The 19,739-nt window shown below is 28.3% G+C and overlaps 2 protein-coding genes across 2 annotated transcripts; both read right to left on the bottom strand.

Moving 5' to 3' along the window:
- Window positions 1–7,120: 7,120 nt before the first annotated feature.
- On the bottom strand, window positions 7,121–11,548 carry LOC122721257 (protein NRT1/ PTR FAMILY 5.10-like). Its single transcript, XM_043953249.1, has 4 exons — window positions 11,310–11,548; window positions 11,034–11,251; window positions 9,448–9,995; window positions 7,121–8,198 (listed from the first exon to the last, which is right to left on the bottom strand). The coding sequence occupies exons 1-4, from the start codon at window positions 11,455–11,457 to the stop codon at window positions 7,394–7,396; spliced, it is 1,719 nt and encodes a 572-aa protein (XP_043809184.1). The 5' UTR covers window positions 11,458–11,548; the 3' UTR covers window positions 7,121–7,393.
- A 3,330-nt stretch (window positions 11,549–14,878) lies between these two features.
- LOC110605977 (protein NRT1/ PTR FAMILY 5.10-like) lies at window positions 14,879–18,218 on the bottom strand. Its single transcript, XM_043953250.1, has 4 exons — window positions 17,959–18,218; window positions 17,664–17,881; window positions 16,710–17,257; window positions 14,879–15,734 (listed from the first exon to the last, which is right to left on the bottom strand). The coding sequence occupies exons 1-4, from the start codon at window positions 18,104–18,106 to the stop codon at window positions 14,930–14,932; spliced, it is 1,719 nt and encodes a 572-aa protein (XP_043809185.1). The 5' UTR covers window positions 18,107–18,218; the 3' UTR covers window positions 14,879–14,929.
- Between the last annotated feature and the right edge of the window lie 1,521 nt (window positions 18,219–19,739).

Here is a 19,739-nt window from a genome sequence, read left to right as displayed (position 1 = left end):
ATCGATAAAAAAATATAAAATATTTTCAATATAAAAAGGTAGATATTTTTATAAAATTAAAAAATAAATTAATAAAATTTTAATTATTACATAAATTAAATAATAATATATTTAATAATAATTAATTACTTTTTTAAAATATTATAAATATTTTAATATATTTTTTAAAATCGATAAATCAATTAATAAATATAAATTAAATAATAAATATTTTAAATTTATAATTAAACATTAGACAAAATATATATATATATATATGAAATTCACTAATTTGATTAATATAAATTCGTGTTGAATAGAACTTTCCAAGTTTTTAAAAATATTTCGTATTTAAAATTTAAATTTGAGATTTCTAATTAAATGAGAAGGGACCATAATTTTAAATAAAACAATATCGTAATATATTTTAATGCAATTCTAGAGGTGAGTTTCCGCAAATTTGTGATCCAATTGGGAAATAGAAAAAATTTATATGGATCTGATTTATTATGAATCTAAAATTTATACATATGAATCTTTTTATGAAAAAAAAATAAAATAAACTTTACTTATATAAATCATAAATTATAATAAACTGAATTGAGATAAAAATTTTGAAATAATGTGAAATATTTGCAATCTAATATGCAGAGCCGGTAGCCTCCCTAAGAATATGATTGAAGGAGAAGGTATGAATCTTTGAATAGCCAAGATAATCTCATATAGCTCACTGGAAACTTGAACCTGTCCATTAAGTATGTCTATGGCTATCAAATAATATTTTGAACTTTAATTATATTTATTTTAAAAATATTAAATTTTATTAAATATTAAACGAAAATTTAAGAGATTTTTTAGATATAGATAAAATTAAATAAATTTATAATAATTCATTTATATATTATTATAATATAATAAAAATAACAATAGTTTTGTAATAATTAGAAAAGAAAATTTTCAAGTATAAAGCAATATTGAAGGTAACGTAATTAAATAAATTCAGAAAATGAAAAAGAAAGACCAACTCATTGTTCCCATTAATGAGTGCTTCTCTAAATCATTAATTACTTTCTTTTAAAAAAAATAAAATAAAAAGAATGAAAAGATACCAATTTAAACGGCTAAAAGATTTATTGGATGAAATTGATAATTTTTTTTAGGCAATTTCAAACCATAACTGGAACGCAACGAGAAAGTAAATATGAGGGCATAAACTTATTATTATTATTATTATTTCTTTTCATAAATAATATTCTCCCATTTCATAATTTATATTAAAAATATAATTTTTTAATTATTATTCATTAGTGGATAAGAGATTTGAAAATTGTGAATCTACTGTATAATATTTTTAATAATAATTTAAAAATCACGAGAGATTAAATCAGATATAAGAGACGAGCCTTTTACCATTTTGAGTATCAACCATTATAATTATTAAATCTCATCTTTTATGAGCGAAATTTATATGATTAAGTATCGCGAATTATTAAAATTTTGCTATGTAACTCTATTATATAATATAATGACAACGTATAATATATTTTGAATGTATACTGCGTCATATTAAATATTAATCAATTTATATATATAGCAATATAAATAAGATATTTAAAGTTAAAAAAATATTGTTTTAGAAAAAAAAGTTATTTTCTTAAATGTAATTTAATTTATTATTTAATTAAAAATATTTTTTTATTGATAATTCTTTTAGAATTTAAAAAATATATAGAAATAATTTCTTAGAAAATATTTTTACAAACGGAGTGCTTAAACTGTATGGAGAATTAATTGTTGAAAGCCTATGAAATTTTAGAAACTTTTAATAAGATAAATTGAATTCTAGATCTATTTCCCATGGCAGGAATTAATTCGATATTTTTAAAGTAATAGTGTCTAAGTAAATGGCTTTTAAAAAAATATAAAAATTAATGTATAGATTTTAGTAAAATATTGGGATCAATTCTTAGTTTGTTTTACGAAAAGTATCTTAGCAGAAAAATAATCTTCATATTGTTTTATGTTTAACATGAAATTAGTTAAAGAAAATATTTTTGTAGTGAAAATTGATAATTTTTAAGAAAAATTGTCATATTTAAAAGAAAATTTTATTTTCCTAACTTTGAAAATATTATTGTCGTTATATATAAATTTATTAATATTTTTATTTGAGTAAAAACATATTTTTTTCTACATTGCTATCCATTTACATTTGCCTTTTAGGTCTATACCCATATAGCCGAAAAATTGTTCCCATTTGCTACCATTCTGAGAATTTTTCTACATTGTTGAAAGCATCTCTCTTTACATATAAATATGAGATTCATCAATTGCTTTAAATATTGCTCGGTTGATGGTAATGTTTCATTCTTATGGTCTATGGTTCTAGTTCCTCAATCACTCCTGTGAGAAATACAACTATTGCCACCTCTGTCAATGCTAGTGATTTTGATAGGGCCATATTCTCATTTTGACACCGTTCAGTTAGCAATGAAAAGTGAAAAATATACACATTTATACGTTACATTAAAGTTTTATAAAAAAATTCTATTCTTGATGTGACTGAAACGAAATTATACCGTGATTGATTAATCTGCAAGAAAGAGAACGGTGATTGACTCTTATAACAGCCACTCCGATGCGCAAATGAGTAAATTGAATAAAAGAGCGAATATAAAAAATTATTTAAAATTGAGTAAATTGAATAAAAGAGCGAATATAAAAAATTATTTAAAATTCAAGAGTTTATGTAAGAATTTACATATTTGCCTATGTAATTATTAATTTTTATATTATAAAAAGATAGAATTAATTATAACATTTTTTAAAAATCTAATTAGTATCATTTAATTGATAGGAGATTATGTGATTATAAGCGTAATGAGAATCTGTCAAATTGTGTTTGCTAATGATAATTTGACGGTGAATACTCGATCTCTACAGGAGATTGCGAGTCTTGATGAAATCTGAATAATATAGTGTTTGTGTTTTCTTTTTTATAAGTGAGATTGTATATCGGCTAATCAAATTCTTATGACGTGACACTATTTTATAGTAACAATTCATAATTTATTTTGAATAATTATTGTATTACATAATTTCATAATTTTATTGACATAAAACTAGAATGGAGTGAAAATGAGATTTATATAGAAGGTTGGAACTCCCAAAATAACTAGGAGAAGATTCTTATTAATTAGAAAAATAAAAAATCCTAGCTGAAGCATTAATTGGATTTTCAAGCATACCCCTAAAATGATTAGAATTGATAAAATAAGTATCAAACAAACCCTAGGATGTATAGTCATTCAATCAGAACAAATCAATAGAGATTAAAATATAACTTTCCTTTCAATTTAAAGCTTTTAGATCAAATCAGAAACATCATAAGCTAGGCAATTTTTCAACATGTCTTTTTTTCAAGTGTATTTACTTTTTAAATTTAAAAATTTTATTGAAGAAAAAAAAAAAGAAATAACCAAAAAAAAGCTATCAACTGAATTCATTTTATTGAAAAGTTTAAAACCCAGTTCAAATTCCTATAAATGTATGATTGTAATAAAAATACTTAAAAAATATTTTATAATTTTAATATGTTTATTGAATAATTAAATTACTTGCCTTGGATAAATTATTTCCATGTCAAATTAACGTGGATTTCAATGTTTTATATAAAATTTTTTTTCTTTAATTTTTATTTTTTTTTAAAAAATAAAAGATTAACTTCTATTATGCATGTAATACAAAATATTTAGGATATGTATTAAATTTATAAATTAATGAAGTTTGGAAAATTGTGTGAATAATAAGTAGATTAGCAAAGTGTTTATATGCAAATTTTACATAAATTGACAGGTAAGATTGCATTAGTTGACAGGTAAGATTGCATTAGTTGACAGGTAAGCTCCAGCTAATTCTTGTTTATATGCAAATTCCAAAATTGCTGTTGCTTTATTTTTATTTTTATTTTTCTTGGTATAATCATAAAGCTTAACCATAATCCCTTTGTAAATCTCTTTGTTCTAGGTGGTCCAGCAGTGATTCAGACCTATATACTTGCAAATACAGCTCGCCATGTTCTAGTAAAACTACAATTTAATCCCCACATTTTAATAAAATTAACTACTTAATCCATTATTTTGTAGGAACACATTAATGAATTCCTACAGTTTCAAACTATCATGTCTCTCCTGAAATGAATAAACTATCTTTTTCCTAATTAATGTGTGCTATTTTAAAATGGCCAATTGACTTAAAAAATCTAACTTTGTCGCATTTTAATTTAAATGTTTAAATTTTAAATAAATTAATTTAATATTTATATTTAATGTAATTTTAATTAATTTTTAAAATTAAAATTAAAAATAAATAATTTAATTATTAAATATATAGTTTACGATAGATTTTATTTTACAATAATAATTATAAAATAAACATATTATTTAATTTAAAATAGTAGTATATATAAAATAATTAAATATAATATATATTATAAAATCTTTATAATTATTACAGCAAAATAAAATCTACTTACTATTGAAATTGTAGACTATATATTTAAGAATTAAATTACTATAATTTTTAAAATAAAATATATTATTTAACCATTGTTAAGTATAAATTAATATTATTTTGATATTGTAGAATTAGTTTATATTAAAAAATTATAAAATATTATATTTAGTGTTTTCTTTTACATCTTACATTTTAATTTTTAAAGATTTATGAAATTTAAATATAAATGTTGGATCAATTCATTAAAATTTAAATATTTAGATTAGAATGTAAAATAACATAATGTGGGATTTTTTAATTAATTTGGCCCTTAGAATACAATTATTCACCTCTTGCCATTCATAATCCTTTTGAATAAAAAATTTAGTAAAAATTTAATTTAATTAATTTTTTATTTAAAATGAAAAAAATTAATTTTTTTTATTTGGAATAAAAAAATTAATTTTTTTTAACTTGAATATTTTTCATTTTAAAAGAAATAAAAATTTTGTATGATTTTATAAGAATTTTTTTGAATTTTTTTTTACAAAATAAATCATGTCAAAATAAGGAGAATAAGAATAAATAGTTATAATATCCAATATATTTTTAAAAATAATTAATTAAAAATAATTAATTAATTTCACTAAATAACAATAACTAAATAATACTTTTTCCACAATCTTTTTCTTCTTAGTCAATTTTTGGCCTTTTGATTTGCAAGACTTTTTTTTTTTCTTTTCGCCAAAAGCAAACACACTGAATTAGATTTCAAACTAATATTAACTTTTAGGCTGTTTTATTCCAATCAGTACACATGTCCCTCAATAAAGCAGAAAAATTTGGCCAGAATTGATCTGAAAGCTATAGATCTATCCACCAATAAGTCATGAACTTGAAAAAGTGGTGATTTGCTTCTCAATCTTTCACCAGTACTGAGGATGAACCAATCATTACTTGTTTTAAATGTTAGGCCCTGGAACAAGACAAGTGAGGACCGTCAACACCAAGAAAATCCTGGCAGCAATTTGAAAAAATAACACCTACTAAACAAAACGCAGCGCAACAAACAGAGTTAATAAAATGGTGCATATAAAGAAATACATAGGGATGAGTTTCGATATCTCTTCTTCGAAATTATATTGAATTAATTTCAAGCTGAAAAACACCGAATTGAAAAATATCAAACTGATATTGAATTAAAAAATCATACATTCCACGTGCAGCAGATTACAATAGAGAATTCAAGCAGAAAACGAGTAGTTAATTATAAAAATAATTAACATTCGGTTGAGAAAAACTTCTAACTCGTTCTAGTAGTTTTTGCTTTTATAAACAATACACATGAGCTTTTTTCTCAACTATTTTCTAATGTCCTTGTTACTTTCCGTTCACAAGCACAATCATTTTATAGATTAGCACTTGGTGGTTGAAGAAGAGATTCCAGCACAGAAAGTTCCTCAATTTAGTGCAAGTGGTGAACCAGGTGCCCACTGGCCTGACAAATGCTCACATTATAGCTTATTTTTGAAAGGAGAAAAACCCTTTCTTTTAGAAAAAAATTGGTGGCAATAAATTTTTTACTTGCATTGTATAACAGTAGAAACAGCTGAAACAACTACATTACAAGAAAACTAAAACATTCAGATCATGCGCCCACCAGGAAGAAGGCAATACTCCTTTCAAGTATAATTTTACTACAGTATCAACCAAGCAATTAACCGTACGAAGTCCGCATCTAAAGAAAACATGTCGAAGGTAAGAACAGAGTGATTTAATAGCTCCTATTGGGGACAAGTTAACCCATCACTTGGTTGCAATGTAAGGCATTAGGCCTGAAGTGAGGTGAATTGCAAAGGCTACTTTCAAGAAACAAATTCAATAGCAGTAATTTTAACACTGCCCCAAGATATAAATGATGTATATAGGGGAAATATTTTCAATTTGAAATTCAAATATCTTAAGTAGGCCAACAATAGAAGCAAAAGGCCAAAATTGTTGACAATTTTGTAGCATGGGTCACTGAAATGCATGTGTTATCACACTCGAGATCCATTGGCTCAAGTCTTTCCCAACACGGACCGTTTTGATGTATCAGTCTTTTGCTTGCTTGTATTCTGCAGGCTACTGGCCGATATGGAATCTCATGATTCAAATCTAGACTTCAACTTCCACAATCCACGAGGCCTTCAGGGTTTTAAGTTTCGATACAGATTTAGCTCACCAAGATCTTCTATCCTTTGGTTCTCATCATTATTTATTCTTTATAAAAATTTATTAGTTAATTTTTTATTTCAAAAAATATATTAAAATATTTTTATTATTTTAAAAAATATATTTATTATTCTTTTCATTAAATTTTATTATTAAAAATTTTATTATTTAATTTCTGTGATTCAGAGAAAATCATGAACTTGTATTTATCTGTATTTTAGAATTTTTAGATGGATGAATTAATAAATTTTTTAAAATATTAAAAACATCTTAATATATATTTTTTAATAAACTTTTTAAAATGTGTATATTTTGAAATCGAAAAATTAATGAACGTCTTGGCAATGATTAAATAATAAGTTTTTCCAAAAAAAAAAAGCAGTATTTCAGTGACACTTAAACAAGCAAACTACAAATATTTGACAAGAGCAGCTGAGCAATTCGGTCTATTAAAGAAATTATTGTACACTGAAAGATACAGATTTAACAAAGGCACTTGCATTCAATGAGGAGATCAAGACCTTTTGTTTTTTTTATTTTTTTATTTTTTTCTCTTTTTCTTACAACTGGACAAGCTCGACCAAACATTGTCTCCCACTTGCAATATGCTTGCGCCGAGAATTTCTTAGCCACTTGCCCTACCACATATTCCTCACTATACCAATTACAGTAATAGCAAGAATCACTGCAGCACTTGTATTGCCCCTCACCTATTATACACATAATTCTTTGCAAAATACAAATAAACAAACAATTGTACTACACTTAGCGCAGCAAGTAGCCAATAGAAGTAATTGAGATGACCCCGGTTTAGATTATTGGCGAACCAACTGTCATGGCCTTCCCCACCAGTGGCTTTTTCAATGGCAGAGACAAGAAAGCTGCTTATAAAGCTTCCTACACCGAATATGCTGAGGTAGAGAGAGAGACCCACACTTCTTAATTCACTAGGTACCTGATCATAGAAGAATTCTTGCAGGCCTACCATGGTAAATACATCAGCAAGTCCGAACAAGACATATTGAGGAACTAGCCACCAAATGCTCATTGGAACTGTCACATTTGGCTTGTCAATTAGCCCGTGTTCTCGAGCAACTTCAAGCCTCTTCGTCTCGATCAATGCAGCAATTGCCATAGATAGAGCAGATAAAAACATTCCAGTTCCAATCCTCTGAAGCATTGTGATGCCAGAAGGTTTCCCAGTTAAAGCCCTTGCTATGGGAACAAAAATGCGGTCATAGATGGGAATAAATAGGACAATGGCAAGGCTGATAAAAGATTGAAGTGTAGCTGGTGGTACTTTAAATCCCGGGGAAATTGATCTATCCATAGTTACCCCTTGCTTGGTAAAGAAAGTTGAGGATTGTGCAAATGCAACAGCATATACCAAGCATGTAGCCCATATTGGAACAAGCCTAAGTACTGCTTTCGCTTCTTCAATTTCACTAAGGCTACACACCTTCCCAGTCTCCTTAGAGCCATTTGGTGTAAGCAGGGCCTTGTTGAGGAACCTGGCACATAAGAAGATCCAATTTGTAATTTAGAAGAGCTTCCAATATGGTAAAGTTTTACGATTTTTTAGCATCACTGGTTCAACAGTATAAAAAACCTCATAGGCTAAAAATCAGAAAACACAAGTTCTTTTATTCATGACCTAACTTGACTTCAGTAATCAAGCTTTCCTTTTACATCTGTTTGACTAGAAGAGAAAATTGGAAGGCATTTAAAAGACAAAAGTATCTTGGAGACATTGTGCACAATGACTGCTTCCCTCTCTACAACCACTGAAGAGTGATTTCCTACAAATCCCAACATGCATATGTTCATATGGTGGCAAGTATACCACACTGAATTTTTACTATAAACATTAATCACACCCATTTTAGAGTCATCTAAATCAAGCTCTGAACATAAATATCAAATAAGAACATGAAACAAGGTAGCGTTAATATAGTGATATAAAACGGACATAGAAAATATAGTACAAGAGTCACACCGTCCATCCATTAAGCTTTTGCATGGAATAAGTTAACATGATAGAGCCTGGTTTATGGAGTGCATGTTTCACGTCTTCATCTTTAAATAAGCCATAAACACATCTATCCAAAATTTTCGTTGGCTATTTTTTTGCTTAAGAGGCGTTGCGAACAATAATACCACTTAATTAGTCATTAAATACAATGAATTACTAAAGTAAAGCTTTATTTAAACAACTTCTTACAGTTCTGCTTTAGGATTGGACGCACAGCAAATCATAAACTATATAGGACTCAATTGATTCTACATTTTTAAATTCTAACATACTAAACAGTAAAATTCATTGTCAAGTTTTTCTAATTTTGTAATTGATTTTTGCCAAACATGGTGTAAATAAATGGGCTATTTTATCTTTATAATTGATGCTCCAAAACAAATTCATATATATACTTCTTTATTTTACCCATTACCTGAAAGAAGAAAATGACTTCATTAGCTAAAAACATTTAAAAACAGAAGAAGAATAAGAAGAAAAGACTTGTAAGAATTAGTTATTTTGGTATTTATCAATTGATGTATTATCAAATTTAAGAGTTAGTTTATTGGATTTGGTCAATTATCTTATAATTAAATGAACACCAAATTATTAATTTATGAAATAGTTAAGCCATAATACATATTATCCTTTTTACTTCCAATATATGAGAACTTTTATCCAGATATGCTGATGCTTTTATACTCGCTGCCATTTTTATTTCAAAGAGAAAAGTGTTATTTTCTTACTTGAATTGCTCAGAACTTTGGTGAGGTAGCATTCCGCGTGTTTCTTCCTCTAAAGCTAGTGCAGAAGGGGAAGTTCGCCAATTCTTAATTGCTGAAACAAATACCAGACCAATCCTTAGAAATGCACTTTTCTCTTCTACTTTGACACTATAGCGATATGTCTTGGTTCCAAGTAAGAAGAGAATAAGTGCAATGACCATCATAATACATGGAATTCCAAATCCAAGAGCCCAATTAAGGTTGTCTTGGATGTAGTTTAAAAACAGTAGTGTTACTAGGGTGCCAGAGCACATGCAGAAGTACCACCAATTGAAAAATGAGCTTTTGGCCTTGTACTCCTTAGGGTCTTGTCCATCAAACTGATCTGCTCCAAAAGCCTGAACACAAGGTTTATGCCCACCTTGCCCAAGTGCTACCAAATATAGAGAAAAGAAGAACAAGACTACTTGAATTGGATTAGCTGAACACTTTGTGCTAATGTTGGTGCTTGGGCAATCAGAAGCACTGAAAGAAGGAAGAATTGCCGATAGAGTCAACAAGCCAAGTCCCTGTTATTAAATTCCAAACAGGGCATATATTTCAAAACCAAAGACAAAAATGGGCAAACTTATAATTAATTGGAACAGAACAAGACAAGTATTTCTATCCATCTCCTTAAGAAGTTAGGGAATGAAGTAAATAGCAATCTACCTAGTTTCTTTGTCCATCTACTGTTCACAAATTTAAAATTAGATATGTCCCACAAGTTTAAACAGAGGTAAAAGAAAAAGCAGGTTTTATAGGTTTATTCAACACAGCTACCCTAGTTAGGTTTGGAATGCAGTAAGAACAGGGCAGCACTTTCTACACTTAGGTTGGAGGGCAGGCACTTCCTGAACCATAGCGATAAACACCTATCCCAGTTTCTTTTCTCTTTTTCCAGAGAAACTACATTATCAAACAGAGGATCTATAACTATAGAACAAAAACTTGCCTCAAAAAATGGTTGCAAAGGAATACCATGATTTAGACAATAGAGAAGTGGTCAACACCAATTAAGCATTTGGTTTTGTCAGTTTTTATCCGCATATGGATCAAGTTAAAAATTTGCACTCTGGACTAGTTGCAGGAAGCATATAAATTCAAGAGAAATAAGAATCCCAATGGGCAGGCAGAACCTGGATATGAAATTGGTCTCAAGGAGGCTTTAGCATATCTGAACTGAACTGTTTGTTTAGTTAGTCCAATCTACACAAATGACTACACATACAAAGATTGAAACTTGGAAGCATTCCTATTGAACATTAGGCATTCAAAATATTTCATAAGCAAGCATCAATTTTTCATTCAACCCAAGTTATCGTAGTAATTATAAGATAACGTTAACATCCTGTTTGTATAACAGCCCCTGCCTTAACTTCATGCTCCATGCCTTTTTAGTTTATGGAAAAACATGGAATAATGTGGAAATGGAATAGCCATTCAGCAATTTGTTGAAACGGTAACTCTAATCTTAATAAAAGCTATTCAATTTACTTAAACATCACGAATAATTTTCTAATTTCTACCATGAACTAGAGGAAAAATCAAAGAGTGAGGAATTTTACCAAGATATAGATAAGAGAGGCAACAATAATAGTGCGGAATCTCCCAAGGAAAGAATCAGCAACAAATGCACCTAACAAAGGCAGCAAAGACGCCGTTCCCGACCAAGCGTTGACGTTCTCCGCCGCAGTAGCCGTCGACTGACCAAGTGGCCCCGTCAAAAACGTAATCAGGTTGGACGCTATCCCATAGTAAGCAAATCTCTCAGCAACCTCAACTCCTGAAAATGAATCAAACTCATCAACAATCCTCTAATCTAAAAGAGAGAAAAATTTTACCTATAATAAAAGACGCGGATCTCCAGCCGCCTGAGTTGAATTTATAAACAGAACGGCCTTTGTAGTCAACAGAACCCTCGACGGTGTCGTACAGCAGAGGAGCTCGGATGTCTGGTGAATCGGAAGAGGACGCACTTGTGATAGCCATCTCCGGTGGAGCGATGATGATGGCCACCACAGCCTATCCTCTGGTGTATAACAATAATATGAAAGCAAAATATCAAAGCAGCCGCATCAGTTATTAATATAAATTTTCAGTTATATATATCATTTATTTATTTATTTATTGTCTTTTTCTCTACATAATTTATATGGAGAGGTGACTGTCGGATTGAGATTTGATATTGTCGTTTTTGGTTATTGCATTTGGAATTGGAATTTTCAACTTTAATAACGAAGAAAAAACACGTGTTATTTTCAACTTTAATAAACAAAGACCCATAGTTGATCAAATGAATCAAAGAAAACCAGAACACTCTAACCAAATTACACACAAAAACAAGTACACTTTCAAGGACTCGTAACTAAGGTAATAACACACTTGGCTGGAGTCCCCACGAGAAGTCAACCCGGAAAGAAGAGGTCGGAGCGAGAAAAGTCACCGGAAAACCACTCACATGTTGGTGTTGGTATCGACAACGTCTGGACAGTCTCTAGTGACTGGACTTCAAGAAATGATCGGTCGATGAATGGCGCTCCCGATGGGATGGGCGATGAAGCAAAATAGTCATTCTATATGGGTGACTCAAGTTTTGGAATAAGATCGTGAGAAAAGAAAACTTACTGATTTTCTCAAAAATTACTTCTTTTACTATGAATAAGTTGGGATACTTATGACAGGGAAAATATTATAGGTGACTTAATTTATGAAAATTAATTTGTAATTATTAAATATTTATAAGTTATTTAAAGTTTATAAATATTTAAAATTTTAAATTAGACGAGAAAAGTGTAAATTACTATTTAAATTAATTAATTTAAAAAAAAACTCATAAGCTGTATAGACATACTCATGAGATTATGCTATCATATTTATTTGATTGACTTTCCTAACATATAGAAATAACAAATATATACATTTAAAATTTTAGAAACTCAATAGGATATTCAAGACAATTAAAAGCTTCTTTATAAAAGTATTAAACAGTACGTTTTTAACCTATTAAGACAAACTTGTAAATTTTCTATAAAATCGTGATTCTCCCGTTATATATATATATATATAACCTATAAAATAAATTTTTTATAATTACTATTAATATGAGAATTTTTTAATTTTTTATTATTATCAGTATATAATTTTTTAATTTCTTATTATTACTATTAATATGTGATTTTTTTATTTTTTATATTTTTTTAATATAATATATTAATCATAATAAAATAAAAATTTTAATATATATTTTATTTTTATTTTTATTTTTAATAATAAATAAATCATAAAAAAATTATAACCAATATTATTAATTAATTGATATTACAGGTTTTCTACCTCTTATATAAATATATGAGAGATTAAAAATGTCATATGATCTAAATTTATAATTTTATATATTTATAATTTTATTTTTATATAAAATAATAATTAATGTATATATATATATATATATTAATTAAATAAAATTTATTATTTTTATCATTACTATTAATATATAATTTTTTTATTTTTAACTTTAATATAATTGAGATCCAGAAAATAGGGTTTTACAAGGGTTTTGTGAACTTAGAATAAACTTAGCCTTAGAGGAGAGTATCTCCTCCCTTTTATCCTCTTTCTTCCCCTTCACACGAGATGACCTCTCCGCTATAGGACTACCTACCCCATGGTGTAGGTCCGTACGTAGGGGTGACCCCATGCCCCTCTCTGTGTCAGATAAGCATTTAATTCCCTTCGGCGCGTGTGTGAATAGGGCTGCGAAATGATTGGACCCGCAGTCTTTTCTTCTTGTGACTGGATTTGAGGAAAAAGAACCAAAACCTAAGAAAGGGCTGGCTTTAAGGCTGATAAATGGGTTAGGCCGGTCTGAGTGAGTGACTTAAATAGGAGTCCGATCCGGAAGATGGACGGATTGGACCTGACTTATTCGGGGGCTTAGGAGCCTCCTGATTATGTGCTGCTACTATAGGCCCGGCCTCGTAAGGGAATGGAAAAATCCAGCGGTCATCAATAATAAATATAATTTATTATACGGATTGTACTAATGTTTTAATTTCTTATTACTTTTTAATATAATATATTATTATATTATAATAAAATTTTTATTGTATTTTATTATTAAAAACATTTATTATATTTTTCATTTTAATAATAAATAAAATATTATAAATATATTTATAAAAGTTAAATAACTATCATATAAAAAGATGTTTAAACAATAAAATAAATCATGATAAAAAAAAATATATATAAATATATATAAGTTCATAATAAAATAATTTTTTACTATTTCACAACGGTGTTAGTTTATTGATTTGATAATTTTTTAAAATTATATCTAATATAATCTGATTAGTAAATACATATTTTTGTTAAATATATATAATTGATTAAAATTATTATAAAAAAAGATTAATTGTTATAAATTATAAAATAATTAAAAAATTAATAAAATTAATTACACAAAATATTATTAAATTAAAATTTTATTTTATTTAAATAATTTATAAAAATATAGACCTAAATAATTAAAGTATAATAAAAAGTAAAACAATATTTTTCATACAATCAAGAGTTATAAATTTTGAACAACCAAATTATTAAATCTAAATTATTATAATTTATCATTTATAATAATTTTATTTTCTTTGCATTCTATAAAAATGTAACTTTTATTATATCCATTTTATATAAAATTCACTAGCACAATTTTCATTCTATATAGTTCTTCACACAATTTTATCTTCTCTGTTTTCAAATGGCTCGTGTTTTGAAAATTTATTCTCTTATTATCTTCTTAACCTTCAAGATGTATTGTTTTCTTGACATTTAATATAAGATATATGATTGCATAATTCTTTTTGGCCAACTCAACTCTTTTTGATAGAAATCAGAGTCATTTAAATATTATCCGAATGATTATCCTCTCTGTCACCACTGCTGTGAAATTTAATAAATTTTATTTTCTTAAAAATATAGTTATTTTGAATAAAATCTTATTATTAATACTAATAATATATAATAATAAATGCTAAAACTTGTAATTTATTTGATGTAATGAGATTTGCTAATGCATGACTTATACTTAATTAATATTTAAGGTTTTTAAATTTTTTACTCTATAATTGAAAATCATGCGTATTAATTGCATATTTAACCAATAGTTTTTCTTATATTATTTTAAATTCTAAAAAATAAAATAACATATTATAATCTATTTTTCATCAATTAATAATTTTAAATTTTAAATTTATATATATAAAAAAATATTTTACTTCTCTTATAAAACGGAGTGAATTTATATAAAAAATATATTATTTTATAAAATAATTTTATGTTATTTTATAAATTAACTTTATATTATTCTATATAATAATAATACAAAATATTTTAACATCCCACAACATGCAAGTAAACGAGTAATAACACTAACAGCAAGGCAACTCTGAATTTACAATGAGCCTTACCTATTATATACATAGTTTTTTGCAAAGTACAAGTAGGCAACGAATTGTACCATGCTTAATCCAGCAAGTAACCAATAAAAGTAATCAAGATGAGCCCGATTCAGATTATTAGCAAACCAACTATCATGCCCTTGCCCACCAGTGCATTTTTCAATGGCAGATATAAGAAAGCTGCTCAGAAAACTCCCTATACCAAAGATGCTGAGGTAAAGGGAAAGGCCCACACTTCTCAACTCTTTGGGGACTTGATCATAGAAGAATTCTTGCAAACCAACCATTGTAAACACATTAGACACTCCGCACAAGACATATTGAGGAACTAACCACCAAACACTCATTGGAAGTGTCACGCCTGGCAAATCAACGAGACCGTGTTCTCGAGCAACTTCAAGCCTCTTCATTTCAACTAGAGCAGCAATAGCTGTTAAGAATGCAGATAAAAACATCCCAGTTCCAATCCTCTGAAGCATTGAAATGCCAGAAGGTTTCCCGGTTAAAGCCCTTGCTATGGGAACAAATACACGGTCATAGATTGCGATGGATGAGATAATGGCAAGGCTACTAAAGCATTGAAGCATAGCTGGTGGGATTTCTAAACCTTTTGAAATTGTCCTATACATTGTTGCTCCTTGCTTGGTGAAGAAAGTTGACGGCTGTGCAAACACAACAGCATATGGCAAACACGTAACCCATATTGGAGTAAGCTTAAGTACAGCCTTAGCTTCTTCAACTTCACTAAGGCTACACACTTTCCCATCTCCCTTTAAGCCATTCGGTGCAAGCAGGGCTTTGTTGAGAAATCTGACACATCAGAAGATTCAAATTCATAAATGGGAATAGCTTTGATGTGAAATAGTTAAGATTTTGTAAAAATTTGTTGTTTCAACTTTTCAACAGCATAAGGAAATGAATGGTCCCCACTGGTAAAAAAATCAAAGAGACGAACAAAGTGACTTTATTCCATTATTTAAGAGTTCCCGAAATAACATAATCAAGCATTCCTTGAATACACACAAGTAGAAAATTGAAAAGCATTTGAAGGAAATAAAGCATCTTACAGAAATATTGTGCACAATGACTACTTCCCTCCACCTCCCCATAAATGATAATAATGAAAAGTAATTTCTTACAAATCCTCAAATTTATAACAGGTATGGAAAAACACACCACCTTCACTGAATATTTCTAGGGAAACAAATCTTATCAGTTTTAAATGTCATATAAATCATGCTCAAAACATAAGTTACACATTTATATTATAGGATACAAAACAAGGTAGAGTTAATATAGCAACACAACATATATGGCTTAATCTAGGGATAGAATCATAGAGCCAGTCTATCTACTAAAATCAGTTTTTGGGTAGGATATTTTACATGTTAGAGTCTCATTTTTTTAATAGAAATACTAGGCCTTCGTCTCCATTGGATATTAGCACATTTAACTTAGTTTTAGTGGACTTTCTTGGTTAGGAGGTGTAGAGGACAAGAATTCCATATCCACTGGACCTGAAATATAATGATTTGGAATACTAAGGCTTACTAAGAAGCAACAACTTCACTATTCGCAAGCTCAAGGTTTAGGGTTGGATGCTTAGCAAATCACAAGAGCTGTTAAAATCCATCCAGATGATTCAAAGAAGTCAGAGAGCTCAGATTTATTTTCACAGCCTCAATCCTGAAAAAACGACTGTTAAAATCTTCCAGGCAACTTAATGCATTTGTACTCATTTCTTCTATCTTGAATTACCAAAGAGCAAAAAGTTATTTCTCTTACTTTAACTGCTGAGGATGGTGGTGACGTAGCATTTCACAAGCTTCCTCTTCATAAGCTATTGCAGAAGGGTAAATTCGCCAATTCCTAATTGTTGTAAGAAATACCCGACCAATTCTCCGGACTGCACTATTCTTTTCAACTTTGACACTATAGCGATATGTCTTGGTTCCAAGTAAGAAGATGAATAGTTCAATCACCATCGCAACACATGGGATTCCAAATCCAAGAGCCCAACCAATGTTGTCCTGGATGTAGATTAAGGTTAATATTGTTACTAAAATGCCCAAACTCATACAGAAATACCACCAATTGAAGAATGAGCTTTTGGCTTTGCACTCCTCAGGGTCTTGTCCATCAAATTGATCTGCCCCAAAAGCCTGAACACAAGGTTTATGCCCACCGTGCCCAAGTGCTACCAAATATAGAGCAGAGAAGAATAAAACTACTTGAAATGGATGAGGAGAGCAAGATGTGATAGTACTGGAGATAGGGCAATCAGAATCACTGTGAGAAGGGAACATTGCTGATAGGGTCAACAAGGCAAGTCCCTGTGATCAAATTCCAAAAAAAAAATGCATATATTTTAAAACTAATGCCATAAAAACCCACTAATAAACAGATTATGCTAAACATTTGTACGCAACAAAGTGGGGAAAAAATCTTTCTCCCACTAAAATCATAAAAATCAACACCAAGCAGTCGTATTAAGTATCACATAGGAAACTCTCTCACTAAAATCATAGCAAACTTAAAATCCTTGATCCAAAAATGAAATTCGCATATGCACTTACTTTTTGGAAATAAAACTAAGCATCTGAAATTGAAATGGGGAGCTAAAATAAATTTCAAAGACCCACCATATATTTGTTTATATTCATAACCACAGTTTACACTAATAAGCAACTGGACTAGAAGTCTGTGGAGGTAACATAAAACAAAAACAGAGGAATTTACCAAGAGGTAGATAACAGAAGCAACAACAATGGTGCGATATCTCCCAAGGAAAGAATCGGCAACAAATGCACCTAATAAAGGAAGTAACGACGCCGTTCCTGACCAGGCATTGACGTTCTCCGCCGCAGTAGCCGTCGACTGACCAAGCGGCCCGGTCAAAAATGCAATTAGGTTCGACGAAATCCCATAGTATGCAAAACTCTCAGCAACCTCCACTCCTGCGCAAAAAACAAACATCAAAATCAACCAAACTCATAAACAAGTCCTCTGATGCAACAAAAAGATAAAGTTTCACCTATTATTAAAGAGGCGGATTTCCAGCCACCGGAGTAAGATTTATTGACGGGGAGGCCTTTATAATCAACGGTGTCGTACAGTATAGGAGCTTGGACGTCCGGTGAATCGGAGGTGGACGTGGACGTGGACGCGCTAGCGACGGGCATCTTCTCAGCTCTAGTGATGGCGATGATGATGCTGACAAGAGCACTGAGCTCTGGCGAACACGAGCAAATGACCAATAACAAAGCACTGAAGCGGCAACTTCAATCACACAACGACCTGTGATAATTTTTTATACTATTATTTTTCTCTGTCGTTTTGTTCTTCTATTTATTTGGAGGGAGAATGTTTGTATACTATGTAGAATTTCTTTATTTTATTTAAAATTTAATCCCTGTAATTTATACATAATTATTTACCAATATAATTTAAATATATATAATAAATTAATCATTAAATAAATAATATAATAATAATAATGACTTAAATATATTTTCATAAAAAAATTCAGAGTTAATACTTTTTTATTGCATATTTTTAAAAGTTGGATTTTTCTTTTTATACATTTGAACATTTTTCTATATTTAAATACTTTTTTATTATTTATTTTATTAATAATTTTAAAAAACTAAAAGTATCCACACAAACCCTATGTGCAGATAAATGTCTAATTTATATATATTCTTTAAAATAATTTGAGTAAATTAATTTTCATTTAAATTAGTTCTTTTTAATTTAATAATTATTTAAATATAAACAAATTATGATTTATCATTTAGACAAGCCCTAAGTGAGATAAATTGTGGTTAATTTCCAGGCTTGTGAGCTGCAGAATATTCCAACACAACATTGGACATGATTTTACAGGATTGAAGCATGATTATATATATATATTACCTAATTAATTCATATTTACCCGACATATATATTAAAATAATAAATTCATTTTCTCCGATTCTAAAAATTCAAACTCTAAACTTCTGATTTGGAGTGTGCAGTTCCAGTTTCAAAACAACTTCAAGACAGTTTTTTATGAAATCAAAATTAAAGGTCAGTTTCTTAAATTTTTTAAATCATAACTAGAATCGAATTTCAATACACTTTCACATATTTTTATTTCAGTTTAATTTTAATATTAATTTTTATTTTAATTTCAATTTCGACACGATAATTAATTTTTATAATTAAATTTAAAGATAAATGAAATAATTAAATATTTCAAACATAATACTAATGTTATTTATAATTTTATATATATAATTTTATTAAAATTATAGAATACATAAAATATATTAAAATTATAATATCACTATAAATTATTTAAATATATATATATATATATTGATACAATTTTTGTTTAGTATGAATTCCGTGCTATTCTAGTTCAATTTTGATACGGTCTTAATAAAAATTAAAATTAAATATTTAAATAAATTTAATTTAATATGATTTAATTCTAACCCATCAATTCTTTATCGAAATCGCCATCGATTCGATTTCGATACTGTCGATGAATTGGCTTCCCGCACGACCCTACTTCCGATTAAAAGATAAAGCAACCATACCATTCTCTCATCTCTTGATAATTTGGAGAAAAGAAATTTAATAGAGATAAACTCAAAATTTTATAAGTTGGCAACAAAGACAATATTATATATACAAAATTTATTTTTTATAAATTTAAAAGTTAATTTATATATATATATATATATATATATATATATATATATATATATTTAATTAAAATTATTTAATTTTAAACTTATTAATTTTTTTAAAATGGTTAAATTTAATAAT

This window comes from Manihot esculenta, chromosome 18, assembly GCF_001659605.2.
Source record: "Manihot esculenta cultivar AM560-2 chromosome 18, M.esculenta_v8, whole genome shotgun sequence".
Lineage (NCBI taxonomy): Eukaryota > Viridiplantae > Streptophyta > Magnoliopsida > Malpighiales > Euphorbiaceae > Manihot > Manihot esculenta.
Note: the sequence above shows the minus strand (reverse complement) of the source record. Positions and strands in the feature narration are given on the sequence as shown.